At 46.8% G+C, this 20,752-nt stretch overlaps 1 protein-coding gene across 1 annotated transcript in view; it reads left to right on the top strand.

Moving 5' to 3' along the window:
• Positions 1–20,752, top strand: part of LOC120052408 (fibulin-1-like) — a 47,548-nt gene that overhangs the window by 4,213 nt on the left and 22,583 nt on the right. The window contains exons 2-16 of the mRNA XM_038999293.1: positions 601–709; positions 3,420–3,552; positions 4,703–4,841; positions 5,181–5,246; positions 5,381–5,473; positions 5,633–5,770; positions 6,054–6,191; positions 7,989–8,132; positions 8,414–8,539; positions 8,779–8,904; positions 9,156–9,275; positions 9,411–9,542; positions 10,022–10,145; positions 14,564–14,709; positions 16,055–16,192. Of these exons, the coding sequence (XP_038855221.1) occupies positions 601–709; positions 3,420–3,552; positions 4,703–4,841; positions 5,181–5,246; positions 5,381–5,473; positions 5,633–5,770; positions 6,054–6,191; positions 7,989–8,132; positions 8,414–8,539; positions 8,779–8,904; positions 9,156–9,275; positions 9,411–9,542; positions 10,022–10,145; positions 14,564–14,709; positions 16,055–16,192 (1,872 nt within the window). The remainder of the gene's footprint in view (positions 1–600; positions 710–3,419; positions 3,553–4,702; positions 4,842–5,180; positions 5,247–5,380; positions 5,474–5,632; positions 5,771–6,053; positions 6,192–7,988; positions 8,133–8,413; positions 8,540–8,778; positions 8,905–9,155; positions 9,276–9,410; positions 9,543–10,021; positions 10,146–14,563; positions 14,710–16,054; positions 16,193–20,752) is intronic.

Below are 20,752 nucleotides of genomic sequence, written 5' to 3'. Positions count from 1 at the left end.
AACAATATATTTTTGTTTGGCTAAGAGTTTTGCACATTTGGTAAACATGCTTTGCATAATCATTCTAAATAATGTTGTATTGTTCATGCAAGAGAATAGACTCCATTGTATGCTAAACAGGACTTGAAACCTCCATGTATTCTGCTCTATCAGTGTAGTTCTAAGTAATGTTAGAGAGTTTCTTATCCCTTAGATTGACTGTTACCTTATGTAACATGGAAGGTGGTTCTGTGCGTTATGAGTTACCTTGCCTGGGCCCTGAAGTCTAACGTTAGCTCTCAGCAGGCTAAAAGCCTATAAATAGAACAGCTACAGTCACACCCCATTTGGGGTCTCTAGATTTCCCACAATCTGTTACATTACATTTTAACAGACACTCTTGTCCAGAAGAACTTACATGAGCAATTAGGGTTAAGTGCCTTGCTCAAGGGCACATTGACAGATTTTTCACCAAGTCTGCTCGGGGATTCAAACCAGCAACCTTTCAGTTACTGGCCCAATGCTCGGCTACCTGCCTACTTCACTCTTCACTAGGGCCAGTCACAGTATACAACATAAGCCTATAACCCACTGTTTGTTTGTGGTTTTGTCCAACCACAGGTGGAAAACAGATGTCAATAGAGGAGTGCTGTAAGGATGGTCGGGACCGGGGCGTTGATAACCAGGACTGCACAGCCCTCCCTCTCATCTCCGAGTCCACCACATGCAGGTGATTGGGGCCCCACTACTGTACCTTCTGGGCTCTCTTATCCATAGAAATGTAATGATTACAATAGATAGAACATGGATTGTATTTCTATGGTCTTACCTCTGTGCCCATAGTGGGAAGTGCTTACCTCAGTATTAGTCCCATGGGTTAATTTAATGCTGTAAAGATAGACTATAGGGCAATATGTATTGTGGTAGGCCATAATGTGAGATGACTTTACCTTACCCCCGGTCATAAATCCCCAGCCACATTATTGACTTGATGTGAGATCAGGGTACATTACACTAGTAATAATGACAGTAATAACAGCTTTGGTAGTAATATTAGAAGGTGTGTTGCCACAGGTTCAAGGCCAATAAGGAGGAGATCTGTTGCTCAATCTGCTCTCTGGTGGCACATGTATTTACATTGGCTACCCAAGTGATAGAGAATTTGTTCAAATTATAGAGTGAGGGGGGAAGGGTGAGGGTTTTTGGTTGAGTGGGGGGTTGGGTTTAGGGTTTAGAGAGAGGGGTATTGCCAAATCCAGGAAATACCACTGAGGTGAAACTATACTCAAAGAGAGGACTGGAGAGGGGGAAGAACAGGAAATCAGAGGGATTATTTCAGACACTGAAAAAAGAGAAGAAGAGAAAAGAAAAACAGGAGCCCGGTTGTGCCCTTAAAAGGTCCTGTGAAGGCGGCGTGAGTGTGGTTGTAGTTTATAAGGAAAAAGAGATCATTTCTGGTAAGAGGGTTGATAAAGACAGCAGCTTTTTGGAGCCAGTTACAGGAGTGGAGTGGAGAGGGGATCTAAGTGCTGTACAGTACTGTATATACACTCAAACTCGTAAAACAGACAATGGATTTAACTCCCTCCTTAACAGAAAGACAGACCAAACAGATCAGACAGACAGACAGACAGACAGACAGACAGACAGACAGACAGACAGACAGACAGACAGACAGACAGACAGACCAGAGACCAGACAGAAAGACAGACAGACAGACCAGAGACAGACCAGACAGACAGACCGGACAGATAGACCAGAGAAACCAGACAGATCACTGTATATACACTCAAACTCGTAAAACAGACAATGGATTTAACTCCCTCCTTAACAGAAAGACAGACCAAACAGATCAGACAGACAGACAGACAGACAGACAGACAGACAGACAGACAGACAGACAGACAGACAGACAGACAGACAGACCAGACAGACCAAAGACAGACCAAAGACAAACAGAAAGACAGACAGACCACAGACAGACAGACAGACAGACAGACAGACAGACAGACAGACAGACAGACAGACAGACAGACAGACAGACAGACAGACGGACAGACGGACGGACGGACCAGACCAGACCAGACCAGACAGACAGACCAGACAGACAGATCAGAGACAAACAGAAAGACAGACAGACCAGAGACAGACAGACAGACAGACAGACAGACAGACAGACAGACAGACAGACAGACAGACAGACAGACAGACAGACAGACAGACAGACAGACCAGAGACCAGACAGAAAGACAGACAGACAGACCAGAGACAGACCAGACAGACAGACCGGACAGATAGACCAGAGAAACCAGACAGATCAGAGACAGACCGGATAGACAGACAGACGGATCAAACAGACAGAAAGACAGACAGACCAGAGACAGACCAGACAGACCAGAAACAGACCAGACAGACCAGAGACAGACCAGACAGACCAGAGACAACCAGACAGAAAGACAGACAGACAGACAGAACAGACAGAGAGACAGATCAGAGACAGACCAGACAGAGAGACAGACCAGAGACAGACCAGACAGACCATAAACAGATCAGACAGAGAGACAGACAAACACAAACAGCCCTTAACTTATTAAAGTCCCTCAGAGGAGCAGACCATTGGAGGCAAAGCACAGCAACCCCAGACTGTTGATGGTCTGATAAAGCTTGTCTACAGTAAAGAGGTGTGCTGCCTGCACTCAATCTCATTTCAGATCTGATTATTTACAGCAGCTTTTTGTCTACAGTACGACAACCGTTTCTGGTTTTACTGTAAAACGGCTAATCAAGCCTCTCCAACTGGACAGACTGGTCAGAGAGGTGGATATCACTGGTCCTCCAACTGTCTGGAAGTGCTCAGGCATCCTAGATAGGCTGGTTCCACTCCAGACTCAGCCTGGCCTTCCCCCAGAGGAATGTAATTCCAGTAATGTTGTCCAGGAAATAGGGATTCAAAATCCAACCAGGATTTCTGGAAAACCTGGGAATTTTGGGAAAGTAAAAATGTTCAAACCTTATCCAGGAAGTGTTGCAGCTCTGCACCCCTCTGCGTCAATCAGGGGAGGAACATCCAATGGGGAGGTGGGTGGGTTAAAATAGTCACGGTAAATAATCGATTCTTAAGTTGGCTTCACTGTACCCATAACAGTGGGTGTGTGGTAAGCCAAATGAAGGCAGTGGTGCATTTACCCAACTGTTAAATTGAAGATTTTATACATAGACAACTTTTTATCCACCTTGAGCTCACACAGGGTCTTCCTTTATCACTCAACCACGTACAGCAGCTGCAGCAGGCAGGACTATGAATAGATCCCTATTAGGCATGCCCGGGGCTCTTCTTAACAGGAAGCACTTTGAGACAGCGCTCCATTCCACTAAGGAGCCCAGTGATGGAGTTAAGAATAAACTGTGTTCCCTGTTTCTTTCCTGTTCTTGTCTGACAGGATAGTACAGGAGCAGTGCTGCGCGACGGTACTGGAGGACACCATCTGCACCAACGGCATCAACATGGCCAAAGACCAGGGGGGCTGTGACACCCAGTTTCCTGGAAGCACCTGCGAGACAAAGACCGCAAAGGTGTGTGTGTCTGTGAGAGAGTATGTGTGAGAGAGTGTGTGTGTATGTGTATAAAAAGTGTGTATGTCAGAGAAGAATTCATTGTCTGCTTCAAAAACCTTATGTTGAGCACCAACGTGCAATTTCTGCAGGAGTGAATGTGATTGTGTGTGTGTGTGTGTGTGTGTGTGTGTGTGTGTGTGTGTGTGTGTGTGTGTGTGTGTGTGTGTGTGTGTGTGTGTGTGTGTGTGTGTGTGTGTGTGTGTGCGATCCTGTTGAGCAGGATGAAACATGTCACTCTGGGGAGAAATGAGGAATGGAGCTTGTTGCTGTCAGGTAGATTATACATTCACATAAGATACTGTCTACTACAGGCTCTCTGCCAAGATAGGCACTCTACACCCGGCTGTCTTCTTCCTCAGGATCCTACACCACCATATCACTACAACATACTACAGCACATCAAGGCGTCAGTCAAGACCCTTGCAGAGCTTTGCCAAGGGATCCACAGTACATTTGCCCAGAAGAATGAGATGGTTGTTAGTGCAGCCAGCAACATGTCTTAACTTGAACCTCCACCTCCCTGAAATGCAGGTGTTGGCTGATTGCATTAAGGTGTGCTGCATTTTATGAATGGGAGAAAAGAGGTACAGGATGAGTTTAGAATGGGGGATAAACCATAGCAGGCTCATTTTCTAGCTCTATCTAAAATCTCTCAGTACACTACCAGACTACAACCCCACCACCCAAATACCCACATTATGACATCCTCAAGACATGCACACACAGAAGATACAGACACACTCAGACTAGACTCCTCGGTCGTCACTAGTTACCACAGCCACAAAGTCATAAACCCTGCCTATTTGTGATTTTAAACCTAACCCTAACCACAACCACACTGCTAACCTTATGCCTAACCTAAACTTAAATTAAGACCAAAAAGCTATGTTTTGACTTCATGAATTTTTACGATATAGCCAATTTTGACTTTGTGGCTGTGGTAACTGGTGGAAACCCTCCCCCGAGTCAAGCCCAGACAGTTCCCTTTCAGACGATGGTGATTGGTGAAGTTGTGAAGTGGTGGTGTAATTTCCCTCTGTATGTCCGTCTGGCCAAATGATGCATATTAACACATTGAGTAATCATGTCTATGGTCTGACCCCTCCAGATGTGCTGTGACTGTTGTCTGCTGGGCCGGGCTGCTCAGGAGAAGGGTCTGCCCTGTGACCACAGCCTGTCTCTGGGCTACCAGTGTGGCCTGGTGTCCCGGGCCTGCTGTGATGACGGTGTGAAGACCAACACTCTGGGTAAGAGAGGAGGGTAGAAGGAGAGGAGGGTGGAGGGAGAGGAAAGGGTGGAGAGAGGGGAGAGGGTGGAGGTAGAGGAGAGGGTGGAGAGAGGGAGGAATGGGAGGTGTTGTAATAGAGAGGGCAGGGAGGAGGGAGGAGGGGAAAGATGGAGTAGAGAGGATATATGAACTATTTTTCATCTAGTGCTACCCTGCCCTCTGGTGGCCATTAGGAGCCTTGGCTCTTACTGTAGTTTTAGTAAAGACCTCATTGTCATGATGAATAGTTTCAACACTCTTTGTTTGCGAACAGTTTTTTGCCTGTACTGGTCAATATTTTATTTCTTATCCCCCACAGTTCCTGACAAAGACAACGAGGCCCTCACTGGCAAGGATAATCCCTTACTGAATGAGTGCAGCAACGGTACTAGCTTCCCCTCCACACATTACTGTGACATGTTATTAGCCGACTGTCCTTACAGAGAAAGTCAGAAACATAGGTACTCTAACAGAAAACATTTTTTTTACTTTAATGTGCACATTTTCTGTTCTCAACAGGATTAGCGAAGTGTGCACAGGAATGTGTGGGCAACGGCACCTGTGCCTGCTTCAAAGGCTACAAACTCAAACCAGATGGGAAGAACTGTGAAGGTGAGTGGACAGGAGGCAGCAGCCATATCTTGTTGAATAGTAAATGAGGTGGAATAAATCCCTACCCGTCTAGTATCTCCACAGGACTTGGATATCTTACTTCTTAGATACGCCTTCCATATTATCCTCTTCCTCTTCCTCTCTCCCTCTCTCTCTCAGATATAAACGAGTGCCTGCTGGGTGCCAGTAACTGCCGAGGAGGCGAGCGCTGCATCAACACGCTGGGGTCATTTCGTTGCCAAAGAGAGGTCAGCTGTGGTACCGGTTACGAGCTTACCGACAGCAACAACTGCAAAGGTCAGAGGTCGCAACACAACGCCTCCTACAGGGGAGAGGGAATATGTAAAGATCAATATGTATGATTCATACATCCATGATAAACTGTATACAGAATTTATCTATCTGTCGTCCATCCGTCCATTAATCATCTATTTATCTATCTATCTATCGGATTTACAGTACGTCTGACTTTGACAATGAAGCTATTGTTGAGTATTTATAAGAATACATTTGAATCACATACATTTTAATATCATGTAAATCTGCTGATGCTTTCGTACAACATGTCTTCTTCCCCCAGACATTGACGAGTGTGAGTCGGGCACCCACAACTGCGCCCCAGACTTTATGTGTCAGAACACTCAGGGGTCATTCCGCTGTCGGCCCAAGAACCAATGTGGCGATGGATACATCCAGGATGCCCTGGGCAGCTGCATCGGTGAGCATCAGAACCCTGTTACCATGGCAACACATCACCAGGACAGCACATCACCCCATCCATCCCACATATACCCCCAAACACAGTAACTTCAAAGTACAGTCCACATGGCCCTCCGACATACATACATACAGTTGAAGTCAGAAGTTTACATACACTTAGGTTGGGGTCATTAAAACTCGTTTTCAACCACTCCACAAATTTCTTGTTAACAAACTATAGTTTTGGCAAGTCGATTAGGAAATCTACTTTGTGCATGACACAAGTAATTTTTCAACAATTGTTTACAGACAGATTATTTCACTTATAATTCACTGAATCACAATTCCAGTGAGTCAGAAGTTTACATACACTAATTTGACTGTGCCTTTGAACAGCTTGGAAAATTCCAGAAAATGATGTCATGGCTTTAGAAGCTTCTGATAGGCTAATTGACATAATTTCAGTCAATTGGAGGTGTACCTGTGGATGTATTTCAAGGCCTACCTTCAAACTCAGTGCCTCTTTGCTTGACATCATGGGAAAATCTAAAGATATCAGCCTCAGAAAAAAATTGTAGACCACCACAAGTCTGGTTCGTCCTTGGGAGCAATTTCCAAACGCCTGAAGGTACCACGTTCATCTGTACAAACAACAGTATGCAAGTATAAACACCATGGGACCACGCAGCCGTCATACCGCTCAGGAAGGAGACGTGTTCTGCCTCCTAGAGATGAACGTACTCTGGTGCGAAAAGTGCAACTCAATCCCAGAACAACAGCAAAGGACCTTATGAAGATGCTGGAGGAAACAGGTAGAAAAGTATCTATATCAACAGTAAAACGAGTCCTATATCGACATAACCTGAGAGGCCGCTCAGCAAGGAAGAAGCCACTGCTCCAAAACAGCCATAAAAAGCCAGACTACGGTTTGCAACTTCACATTGGGACAAAGATCGTACTTTTTGGAGAAATGTCCTCCGGTCTGATGAAACAAAAATAGAACTGTTTGGCCATAATGACCATTGTTATGTTTGGAGGAAAAAGGGGGAGGCTTGCAAGCCAAAGAACACCATCCCACCCGTGAAGCACGGGGGTGCCATCATCATGTTGTGGAGGTGCTTTGCTGCAAGAGGGACTGGTGCACTTCACAAAATAGTTGGCATCATGAGGACGGAAAATTATGTGGATATATTGAAGCAACATCTCAAGACATCAGTCAGGAAGTTAAAGATTGGTCGCAATTGGGTCTTCCAAATGGACAATGACCCCAATCATACTTCCAAAGTTGTGGCAAAATGGCTAAAGGACAACAAAGTCAAGGTATTGGAGTGGCCATCACAAAGCCCTGATCTCAATCCTATAGAACATTTGTGGGCAGAACTGAAAAAGCGTGTGTGAGCAAGGAGGCCTATAACCCTGACTCAGTTACACCAGCTCTGTCAGGAGGAATGGGCCAAAATTCACCCAACTTATTGTGGGAAGCTTGTGGAAGGCTACCCAATACGTTTGACCCAAGTTAATCAATTTAAAGGCAATGCTACCAAATACTAATTGAGTGTATGTAAACTTCTGACCCACCGGGAATGTGATGAAATAAATAAAAGCTGAAATCAAACATTCTCTCTACTATTATTCTGACATTTCACATTCTTAAAGTAAAGTGGTGATCTTAACTGACCTAAGACAGGGATTTTTTACTAGGATTAAATGTCAGGAATTGTGAAAAACTGAGTTTAAATGTATTTGGCTAAGGTGTATGTAAACTTCCGACTTCAACTGTACATGACATATGTATAACCTCTGACCTCTACCCCAGACATCAATGAGTGTCTGGCCCAGACTGGGCCTTGCCACCCTGGCCAGTCGTGTATGAACACGGTGGGCTCCTTCACCTGCCAGAGGAACTCTGTCAACTGTGGCCGGGGATACCACCTAAACGACAACGGCAACCGCTGCGTGGGTACGTACGGCTGCTTCACTTATGTACTGAGGCCTCATCGCGCCAGTCTGGGCATAAGGCCCCCACAAGGTCCCTGTCCTGGGCTTTAGTAGACAGCCTCAACATCCCCTGGAACCACCGCAGCACTGATAGACGTGCTTCTCTACCACATTCACCTCCTTTGATTAGCATTAGGAACCTGACACTGTAGCCTACATTTCCATGTATTTCTCGTGGCCTCGCTATCCCTCTGCACACCGATCCTGTAATATCTTGTGATCTCTCTCTCTGCCCTGGTGTAGATATTGATGAGTGTAAAGGTCCTGATGGAGCGTGTGCAGGCCACGGCTGTATCAACCTGGTAGGATCGTTCCGTTGTGAGTGTAAGGTTGGCTTCATCTTCAACAGCATCAGCCGCGTCTGCGAAGGTACACACTGACTTCCTACTCCTTGTAGTTACCTAGTAGTTACAGGACAGTGTCGTGTTAGTTGACATAAGCAGGACACCAACAGTCGTGACTGTTTATGACATCTGGTATGTCATCGTAATCACAGCGTTATGTAGGTCTTATGACAAAGGGTTAAAAAAATATTTAAAAAATTAACTGCCAGTTGGGGAACCCTACTGTAGATATTCAACTTAGTGTCATTTTCTTCTGTGTCTTAGATATCAATGAGTGCAGGCACTACCCTGGGCGCCTCTGTGCCCACAAGTGTGAGAATGCCGTAGGGTCCTATAAGTGCAGCTGCACCCAAGGCTTCAAGCTGGCCAGCGATGGCAGGAACTGTGATGGTAAGGCAGCCTTCCAATGTTAAGAGTTGTTTAAATCTGAGCTTCTCTCATTGGCCATCTCTTGTTTTGCCTTACTGAAGTTTGTGGTCATGTGTTTTATAGATGTATTCTATCTCTCTCTCTCTCTGTCTCTCTCTCTTTGTCTCTCTCTCTCACTCTCTCTCTCTCTCGCTCTCTCTCTCTCTTTCTCTGTCTCTCTCCTGTCTATAGATGACTAGTTTTATCTAACTGAGTTACATTGTTGTGTGTAGATCTAAACGAATGTGAGAGCAGCCCTTGCAGTCAAGAGTGTGCCAACGTGTACGGCTCCTACCAGTGCTACTGTCGCCGTGGCTACCAGCTCAGTGACAGGGATGGCATCAACTGTGAAGGTAGGAGAGGCTAAAACACATCTAATGAGCCATAGCCTAATCAGGAACCCCATTACACAGGTATTATTTGATTCGACTTCCTGTACCCTTTACATCCTCTATTGTTTGACCTCTGATCTTTGACCTTGTCTCCAGACATTGATGAGTGTGCCTTGCCCACCGGGGGTCACATCTGCTCCTACCGCTGCCACAACACCCCCGGGAGCTTCCACTGCAACTGCCCCGCCACCGGCTATACTCTGGCCCCCAATGGACGCAGCTGCCAGGGTAAGTCCTCGCTCCTTATGGGGATGTAGGGGTCCTCAGCATGGGGGTTATGATCATTCTTCAGATCAGAAGACAAATACCAGTAAAGATGGCAGGTAGCTTAGCGGTTAAGAGCATTGGGACAGTAACTGAAAGGTTGCTGGTTTGAATCCCTGAGGTGAAAAATATGTCGATGTACCCTATGTACCCTTGAGCAAGCAACATAACCCTAATTGCTCCTGTAAGTTGCTCTGGATAAGAGCGTCTGCGGGAGTGAATAAAATGTAACAGTGATGATTCTGTGAACCAAACTTCCGTAATGAGTAACCTTGCCTGATACCTGAAGACTTGCATTATCTCCCCGAGCTAATGCCTATAGGCTTTAGCTCAGCGGTCTCGTGACACACTGTGGACCGAGGTTTGAACCTAGGTTTCATGTTTAATATATAGGATTTAAAATGTTTGTGGTTCTGAATTGATTCATTTCTCTTCCTGTCCAGATGTTGATGAGTGTGTGACAGGGACACACACCTGCTCTGAGACAGAGAGCTGCTTCAATGTACAGGGTGGATTCAGATGCTTGTCCTTTGAGTGTCCGCCAAACTATCGCAGAGCAGGAGAGAAGTGAGTACCTACCTACCTACCTACCTACCTGAGGACTCTCTCTCAAGTACTGGGGCTATACAGTATACCTGTTTTTAGTTCACAGTATCTCAAGGTCACCAGGTATGGAGTTCTCAGGTAAGTTGTCATTGACCAAGGCGGATGACTTTATGTAACTCCTTGTTAATCAGGAGAACAACTCTTTTCACACTACTGAGCCAAACAGAGTGCAGTCAAGCCGAGCATTACTGGGCTGGCCTGGCTCCGCAATGTGAAAGGAAAAATATCCCAGCCAGCACAGTATGGTCAGGTCGGTCCTAAAGTGTGGATCAGGCACAAGTTATTTTATGGCCCCTGCTCTACAGTGTATACACAACCCCAACTCCAACCCCTACCTCTCTATTGAAGCTGTGCATGCCCAATGTTGACTCTTAATGGCTTCAGTTTTAGGGTTCAGTCAAAGCATGTTCTGTGAAGGCAGTCGATTGACGAAATGTAATCCTTTCCTTGAGATATTCTTGCATGACCCTACACATGCTGGTCCAAAGAAACACACGAGGCTGACTTTGTCCCTACCCACCTAGCCCCACCCAGCTAGCAGCATGCCATGCACGGCAAATCAAACTTATACCTCTCTTTTGTTCTCTGTTTGTTCTATCTGTCCGTCTTTGTCTTGTCCTGTCCTGTCTCTGGCCCCTGTCTCTCCTTACAGTCGTTGTGAACGCTTGCTTTGCAATCAGACTAGCGAGTGCCTGGCCTCGCCTCTGAGAATAACCTACTACCACCTCACCTTCCCCACCAACATCCCCGTGCCCACCAACGTCTTCCGCATGGGCCCGTCCAACACCGTGCCCGGAGACCATGTCCAGATTGCCATCGTCGGCGGCAACAAGGGCGACTTCTTCAGCATGCAGAGAGTGCCCTCTGGTGGCGAGATGGCTGTGACGCGGCCCATCACGGAGCCACAGGACTTTGAGCTGTCTCTGGAGATGAGACTGCTGCGTTACGGCACCACCAGCACCTACCTAGCCAAAGTCCTGGTGTTTGTTGTCCAGGAGCAGCCCATCCTACCATATAACGCTATCCCTGAGTAGAGGGCAGTAGCATATAGCAACAAGAATACGGCAACAACAATAACAGCCAAAAAAGAGCAAACACTGCCATGATAAGCAAGCACAAACACTGTTGACATAGACCAGAAGCAGCATTTTCTGTAATTTGTCTCCTTGTTTTTGGTCTTATTGTAGTTTTTGTGATTACTGTAGCTAAGTATAGCCCCACAAAATAGGCCAAATGTAATGTACTCACTTGGAGGTAGGGCGTTTGAATAGCAGCTAGGTGGCACTCTAGGGCAGGGTATTGAGGTAGTGGCCTGGGGATGCCTACTGATTACTGGATGTGATGGTGTAGTCTGGAGTCCTACAGTATCTTATGGTTGATTTGTTTAATGAAATGTTTTCTATTAAAATTGGAATAGACACAATAGACGTTCAATCCGGATATCATTTTTTAACATATGTTTTGTGGACAGCACCAGAGAGCTCATTTTTTATTTGAATATTACATAGCTGGGGGAACTATGACCTGTAAAGCATGTATGCACTTCATGTGTGGGGTAAGTTTATGTGGTTTGTGAAAACATATTTTCAGTGGCATAGGTACATCTCTTGAATAGAACTGTGATATTCCAGTAGGTGAGTATCAGTGTTTTAAATAGCATATTAAATAGCATTTTAAACAGCATATTAGCACTGTCAAGTCATAGTTGATTTGGTGGAAGCAGTTAATTGGTGGATCCACATCCTTCTAATGTGGTCTCACATCCTGACCTAGCCTACTTGATATTTTAGGAATAATGTGAAATGCACATATTCCACTGCATACTGCGGGTGTAAAATCAAGCAGACAGTGACTCAAAGGCAAGCCAGAGTAAGTGACAGGCAATATGGGATGCAGTCGTGGAAGAGTAGGAAATATGCAAGGCACAGAGATAGAGTATAAATAGTGGAAACATGATGTTAGGCCACCAGTCAGAGCCTGCCTGGGCTGCGGCTTACAATAACTGTAAATTCAACCATGGGTCCCAGGTTCCTCCCGACCTGTCAGGGCAGTAAGGATGCACCTGTCTAGTCGGGACATCCATAAAATAAAACATGGTGGTCTGTGCACAGCTACAGATATAGTATCTTAATTTGATCACCCTGTTGCAGGAGAATTTTCCTGTAACTCAGGAAATGTTAAACCTGTAGTGTATTTTAGGTTTAAAAAGGCTTCTGAGGTTTGTAATTTCCACTTTGAGATTTCAGACTTTATTTTTCCTTGTGAAAAATGTATTAACCCCTTCAAAAATGTCCGTTAATTATTATCCACAAAATAATTCACATTTCCTGTTGCTGCAAGATTAGTTTCCTTCTGTAGCAAACTGGCTCAAATGAAGATCATACATCTGTAAAGCACAATTCGTTTTTTTCTCTACTCTGACAGTGAGTTATGGGGATCTGGGTTCTGGCCGGTGGTCTGAACAATTTGTGGCGGAGCAACATCACCGCTCGGAGAATGAATGATGCCCTGCAGTGTTTGTGTTGGGGCGTTATCAATCTACTGACTATAAATAATAATTACCCAAAAAATAAAAGGACTTTGCAGCGCTTGACCAGAGGACTTCCATTCCATCCAACAGTCTGTTTTTCTTTCTGGTCTTGAAGTATTGTTTTTTTCTGTAGGGCTGGGTCTCTCTGGGCCACGTGAGGTGAAGAGAGAGATGAGAGGACAGGGGAATTGGGCCACCTGTGTCCCCCCCCCCCCCCCCCCCCCCCCCCCACACACACACACACAAAGGGCATAATTAGCCCTTCTCTCTACTTGCTGTCTAGTCTTTGATGTACCCTGCTCTGTGTGAGGACCAGTTCACCCTGGGTCATTATAATCTTGTAAATTCACTTTGTGGCCTAGCGGAGCAGAGCGTTCACCCCATCCTCCAGGGCCTGCTCTCTCCTCTTGCTGCTGCTGCTGCAGGCTGAGGTATTATAAACTAGAAGAACATTTGCGGCTTTGGCCTGAACCAAAGCAAAACTTGTACCCTGGCGTTAATTGCCAATTACAAGCCCCTGACTTTTTGTCAGGGGCTTTTCCCCTCTCTCCATGAAAGGAGCTGTGCAACCCGAGCCGGGTTCTGGCCTGGGGTTCTGGCCTGGGGTTCTGGCCTGGGGTTGAGCTGCAGCCTATGGGCCCCACGAGGAGAGACAGAGAGGCATGATGTAGCTATATTATACATTACACTGGAGCAGTGGTGGACGTTCACTGGATCCTATACATGGTACTCTTGGGAACCAGAGCCAAATCATGTATGCACTGGCCAGCTACTTGTCTGTTGGCATTACCTTGCATAACCTTCCATTTGAAGCCCATCCACACCAGACATTATCAACTGTATAAGCTGCAGGTATGGTATCTTGTCTGTTTAGAATAGGCTCATGAAGAAGCAGAGTTTGTTCGGTAGAGCATGTCACATCCCCACCAAGCAGAGGAGATTATAGCTGACGTTGAGTTGTAGAATTTGTCTTGATATGTTTCGTAACCAGGACCTCCGCAGGGCATTGATGATTTAAATAGAGGTCTCTGTCCCTGGGGCTTGTGGGTGAAAGCTTGCTGAGAAGCAGTTCCTCTCAGATTCCAGGACAGGTTCCTGGCAGCGTAGCGGCCCTGTTGCTGTAGGCATGTGGGTGGGTGGCATTTGTTTCAGCGAGGTCTCCCCTCACCCTAAGCTGCCACTGATTAGATTGTGAAATAAACAGAGTCTTAAATAATGGGATGAGAGCAGCTCGGAGCGCTTGGGGAGTTGTCTAGTCATGTTCTTCACAATTTAGGAGAATTCTAGAACCCCCCTCGTCCCATAAATTCTCCTCAAGAGATTATCTGATATGAAGCCAGGGACACGCTCAACAAATCCAAATATTTTGCTGCGAGCAACTCATGCATCATTCTCCCATCTCCTCATAGTATTTCATATTTCACTTCTCTTCTCCCCACACAACACAACCAGTGCATCAGAAACCAAACCATCAATGGCTACCAGAGCCTCCACTAGCCAGCTACGCTCTGGCTACTGTGTGATCTTTGGCTGTCGTTGTTTTATCATTCTTGCTAGCCACATACAGTACCGATGTTTTTGATGTAGAATACTTTATCCAGCATCCCCGCTGTAGTTGGACAGATCGTGTTTGTGTAGCGGTTGTTTCACAGGGTCTGCTGAGTTCTTGATTGTGCAGTGCACTTCTCCCTTGGAATAGGATGCCCTGTCATTTGAGCTTCAGGGGAGGAACTGAAGGCGGTTTGTGCCTTAGGCTTTTTATAATCTCTCCCTAAAGGTCAGAGGTTGTGTGTGTGTGTGTGTGTGTGTGTGTGTGTGTGTGTGTGTGTGTGTGTGTGTCCTCTCTCAGCAGGGCGAGGGTCGAGCGCTCAGACACTGTCCGCTGTGTGAAGTCGTGCCAGCCCAATGACATCAGCTGTGTCCTGGACCCTGTACACTCCGTCTCCCACACTGTCATCTCCATGCCTACCTTCAGGGAGTTCACCAGGCCTGAAGGTAGGGGGTGATCTCTCATGCACTTATTTAGATTACAGCACACTTTTTTTCACATCCAATGTTATTTTTCACCGACAGCATGTTATGTGAAAACATACTTGTAAGTATATTCCTTTTTATATTACCTTGTTGTCCAAAACCTCTTGACCAAAAAAGCCTGTGATAGACTAGCCTCCTGTCCAGGGGGTGTGCTTATACATCAAACTGCCTCGCGCTACATAATGAGGAGATAGGCTCCTGCTCCTATGAGCCCAAATCCAAGGCTCTTGCAAGGCTACTTACTTACTTGCCCAAAATCAGCTAATGCTTAAAGAGCAACTGCCTTTAAAATCAACTGATTCCTTTGAAAACAACCTATGTGGCATCATTAAGAGTCAGACAGTTATTGTACCAAACACCTTAGTTAGATGTAAAATTGAGAAATACTGCACCAAACACCTTAGTTAGATGTAAAATTGAGAAATACTGCACCAAACACCTTAATTAGATGTAAAATTGAGAAATACTACACCAAACACCTTAGTTAGATGTAAAATGGAGAAATACTACACCAAACACCTTAGTTAGATGTAAAATTGCACAACTAGAACATCCTCAGCAAAACCGTAAACATTTATTACAGATTTTTAACATTTCTTAGATTAATTCTGGGGATTTTGAGAAAGTGAAATGGGCTTCCTCGTCTACAGGGTCTCATGGGGGACAAACATCATTAACCAAATGCGGAATCGGTCAGAAAACACACCTCCAAGACTGAAATCTCGTTTCTCTAATGGGCAACATTAGTGGCTCTTTAAGAGTGTTGTTGACAGTGTAGTGGTAATCCGTGCATCAGACACTTCCTCCTTAACTTTCAATATATATATGAGCTGTGTGCATTCAAACCCTGGGGGACAAGGTTGGTGTACTGGTAACACCGTTAAGTATTGCCTAGCCGCTAGCCCAAAACCAATGTCTAAGTGTCACTTAGGATGGATCTGACTGACTGACCACTGTAATCACACCCATACAAACCGAGACAAACTTAGTCCTACATGTGGTGCATGTTTCAGACACACTCATCCTCAACATGATGGGAAGTTAAGTCCTAGTTGTTTCTCATGAGCTCCTCGTCAGGGTGTTTAGGACTTGCAGGCCTCCAACTGAACAACAGCACTGAACACCCATCATCCCTGTCAAGACCCCCTCTGCACACAATAAACCCAGAGCTTAGCTGCCTCCCATTTTATTGTCTTCCTCCGAGGAGAAGTTGGCACGAGCCTGGCCGTTTCAATCCCAGCCTGATTATAAGTGTTTAAAGCCCTGTAAAGCTCTTTTGTCTCTAATTGTTATCTTCTTCCAACAGAGATAGTTTTCCTGAGAACCATGTCGCTGGCGCACTCCTCCCCCCACATCAGCTCCGACATCGTGTTCGACATCCTGGAGGGCAATGTCCAGAATTCCTTCGACATCGTCAAACGTCAGGAGCACGGCATAATCGTGGGTGAGTGGAAAGAAAGAAGGAGCGAAGGGATGCAGCTAGCTAAGCCATACGTCATTTGACTTGAGTTGCGGTCTGAGTAACTCAAGTCACAAGGGCCAAATAACAATAGCAGGCAATCACTAGTCCCAAGGCCTCCCTGGATAGATGTTCAAACAAGCGGTTTTCTGACCTAATTTTGCATTGCGTTTTTTATATATACAAACCAAACGCACGTGTGTGTCTCCATGTGAGAGCTGAGTGGGGAGAAGAAGAAGAAGAAGAAGAAGAAGAAAGAGAATCTTTGGTTTGAGAAGCATGAAATTCTCCATCATAAGGATGCTCCCGTGACACAAGTACATCTGACAAACACTTCCAATGCCATTTGCACCCTGGTGGCAGCTGTGGCCCTTCATGTCTCCGTCCTCTAGGGAGCTGTCTTTTGGGTTGTCCTCGGAGACCAATGAAGGACGACTTTCTCTTCTTTCTCCACCAAACATTTGGCATCAGTTTGTCCCACTTTTCTGCACCATTTCATTCACTTACTGACCGCCATGTTTTTTCCATTCCTTAAGCATCAAAGCCCTTCTTCTCCTCAACAGATTATTGTGGCTACGATGTACAGAGATGGCTTATATTTTTGCATATGAAGCAGTCTGGATGGGCATAATATATTTTCATGTGCGTATGTAAATTTATATGACAAATATCAGTCCTTTTTAGGGTTCCAAAAGGAGGATTTATTACTGGTGTCTGTAATAATCTCTGGCACTCTGTGTTGCCTTATTGTCACGCCCTGGCCTTAGTATTCTTTGTTTTCTTTATGTTTTTTAGTTAGGTCAGGGTGTGACATGGGGAAGGTATGTGTTTTGTAATGTCTAGGGGTGTTGTATGTGTATGGGGCAGAGTAGAGTAGTGTTGTCTAGTTATGTCTATGGCTGCCTAGATTGGTTCTCAATCAGAGACAGCTGTCATTCATTGTCTCTGATTGGGAGCCATATTTAAGGCAGCCATAGGCAGTAGGCTTTTGTGGGGTGTTGTCTATGTGGAACGTTTGTTGCTTGTCTGTGCACTTACGTTATTTAGCTTCACGGTCGTTGGTTGTTTTGTTAGTTTGTGTATAGTGTTCGTTTCGTGTTTTTTCTCTCTTCCAAAATAAAGAGATGTATTTTGCACACGCTGCGCCTTGGTCCTCTCTCTCTCACGAAGACGATCGTGACAGAACACCCCACCAACCATGGATCAAGCAGCGTGAGAGAAACCAGGACTCGTGGACATGGGAGGAAATATTGGACGGAAAGGGACCCTGGACTCAACCAGGAGAATATCGCCGCCCCAAAGCTGAGCTGGAGGCAGCGAAAGCAGAGAGGCGGCGATATGAGGAAGCAGCACGGAAACAAGGCTGGAAGCCCGTAAGTCAAACCCAAAAAATTATTGGGGGGGGGGCTCTCGGGTAGTTTAGTTGGGTCAGTCGGGAGACGTGAGCCAACTCCTCCTGTTTACCGTAAGGAGCCGGTGAGGGCGGATTTGGAGGTGAGTGACGCAGAGACAGTAAAGGAGTTAATGGAGAAATTGGAGGAGAGAGTTATGAGGGATGTATTGGTTTGGTGCATGAGGCACGGCATCCGTCCGAACGAACGTGTTGGTGAGTTAATGTCACCGGGAACAGCTCTCCATACTCGTCCTGAGGTGCGTGCTAGCCGTCTGGTAAAGACAGTACCTACAGCACGCACAAAGGCTTCCAGTGCGTCTCCAGAGCCCTGTTCCTCCTCCACGCACTAGCCCTATGGTGCGTGTCTCCAGCCCAGTACCACCAGTGCCTATACCACGCACCAGGCCTATAGTACGCCTTGAGAGTCCAGTGTGCCCTGTTGCTACTCCCCGCACTAGCCTGAAGGTGCGTGTCTTTAGCCCGGTACCTCCAGTTCCGGTACCACGCACCAGGCCTACAGTGCGTCTCAGCCGGCCAGAGTCTGCTGTCTGCCCAACGGCGCCTGAACTGCCCGTCTGCCCAACGGCGCCTGAACTGCCCGTCTGCCCAACGGCGCCTGAACTGCCCGTCTGCCCAACGGCGCCTGAACTGCCCGTCTGCCCAATGCCGTCTGAACTGTCCGTCTGCCAAGCGTCGCATGAACTGCCCGTCTGTACTGAGCCTTCAAAGCCGCCCGTCTGCCATGAGCCTGCAAAGCCGCCCGTCTGCCATGAGCCTGCAAAGCCGCCCGTCTGCCATGAGCCTTCAGAGCCGTCCGCCAGACAGGAGCCGCTAGAGCCGTCCGCCAGACAGGAGCCGCTAGAGCCTTCCGCCAGACAGGATCAGCCAGAGCCTTCCGCCAGACAGGATCAGCCAGAGCCTTCCGCCAGACAGGATCAGCCAGAGCCTTCCGCCAGACAGGATCAGCCAGAGCCGTCAGCGAGCCATGACCAGCCAGAGCCGTCATCCAGCCAGGACCAGCCAGAGCCGTCATCCAGCCAGGATCCGCCAGAGCCAGCCAGCCAGGATCCGCCAGAGCCAGCCAGCCAGGATCCGTCAGAGCCAGCCAGCCAGGATCCGCCAGAGCCGCCAGCCAGCCAGGATCCGCCAGAGCCGCCAGCCAGCCAGGATCCGCCAGAGCCGCCAGCCAGCCAGGATCCGCCAGAGCCGCCAGCCAGCCAGGATCCGCCAGAGCCGCCAGCCAGCCAGGATCCGCCAGAGCCGCCAGCCAGCCAGGATCCGCCAGAGCCGCCAGCCAGCCAGGATCCGCCAGAGCCAGCCAGCCAGGATCCGCCATCCAGTCCGGAGCTGCACTTCACTTCGGAGTTGCCCCTCATTCTGGTGTTGCCCCTCATTCTGGTGTTGCCCCTCATTCCGGTATTGCCCCTCAGTCCGGTATTACCCCTCAGTCCGGTGCTGCCCCTTAGTCCGGTGCTGCCCCTTAGTCCGGTGCTGCCCCTTAGTCCGGTGGGGTTAATTTGGAGGGTGGCCATTTGGAGGAGGCTACCAAGGCGGGTATTGACAATGGTGGAGTGGGGGCCACGTCCCGCACCCGAGCCGCCGCCATGATGGGGCCCACCCCGTACCCTCCCCTTTCTATTTCAGGTTGTGCGGTCGGAGTCCGCACCTTTGGGGGGGGGGGGTACTGTCACGCCCTGGCCTTAGTATTCTTTGTTTTCTTTATGTTTTTTAGTTAGGTCAGGGTGTGACATGGGGAAGGTATGTGTTTTGTAATGTCTAGGGGTGTTGTATGTGTATGGGGCAGAGTAGAGTAGTGTTGTCTAGTTATGTCTATGGCTGCCTAGATTGGTTCTCAATCAGAGACAGCTGTCATTCATTGTCTCTGATTGGGAGCCATATTTAAGGCAGCCATAGGCAGTAGGCTTTTGTGGGGTGTTGTCTATGTGGAACGTTTGTTGCTTGTCTGTGCACTTACGTTATTTAGCTTCACGGTCGTTGGTTGTTTTGTTAGTTTGTGTATAGTGTTCGTTTCGTGTTTTTTCTCTCTTCCAAAATAAAGAGATGTATTTTGCACACGCTGCGCCTTGGTCCTCTCTCTCTCACGAAGACGATCGTGACACTTATCACCTGCAAAATATATGAATGTCAGAGTCTAAGTGATGTGACCGCCGAACGCCGCCCGAAGGAGAGGCCCCAACTTCGGCGGAAATCGTGACAATGAAATTATTAAATAATATTATTTAAAAAAATATATATATATATAATGACAGAGCTGTAAAACATTATCCTACATTTACAAACCATCAATTTAGTGAAAACCATTGACGTTTGAGGGTTTCAGCATGAAATATCCTTTTTACACACTTATTTATTTCACCATGTCAATATGTATTTGTTGTCAATGTTTTGCCGTCAAACTGGTGGCAGTTGTGAACACAGTCAATAGTTGGAAGAGTTGCAGAGTTAATTGAAAATAATGCCATTATTGATTAGATGCTTTTTTCATTAATTAGGCTATTTATTCTTGAACCATATGGTCTATATATTAGAAACTCATGGACAATATGGACACAGATAGAGCAAATGAATACTATATATGAATAACGTTTTTAAAAGTTATTCAAGTATAAATTACCAAAGTTACGATAGATTGACATAGATTTTCTGTTAATGACCAAAATTCCTGAATATTACAGAAACGTTGGTAAATTACCGGTAGCTGTGCAACGCTAGTCCTTATACAGACTTTGAGATAGTAATGATACCCCACTTAACCCGGCAATCAAGGATCAGATCCAAGTCTGTTGCTAGAACAGAGAAGAGAACAGAGAAGAGAGGAGCCTTGGTGGGTGTGACTGCATGTGGAGCCTCTGTAGTGTAGGAGCACATCCCTTTAGCCTCCACTGGTCTGGTGAGGATCCAGCGCTGCTCACTGTGTCTGGGGGAGATGAACCGAAGCTTGGCTCCAGGAGGATGGGGGTGTACACGGCCCGGGGATGACGCATAGTTGGGCCTGCCTGGATGTTATTGTTTTGGCTCTGCAATGGGAGGATGGAGGGATGCGGGCAGTGGAAAGAGAGAGTGAGAGATACACACTGTGCTGATGGATGAAAGGATGGCCTGTCACTACGTACCACACAAGGCTGCTGAGG

The sequence above is a fragment of the Salvelinus namaycush genome, chromosome 8 (assembly GCF_016432855.1).
Source record: "Salvelinus namaycush isolate Seneca chromosome 8, SaNama_1.0, whole genome shotgun sequence".
Classification (NCBI taxonomy): domain Eukaryota; kingdom Metazoa; phylum Chordata; class Actinopteri; order Salmoniformes; family Salmonidae; genus Salvelinus; species Salvelinus namaycush.
The sequence above is the reverse complement of the archived record's forward strand: the minus strand, read 5'-3'. Positions and strand labels throughout refer to the sequence as shown.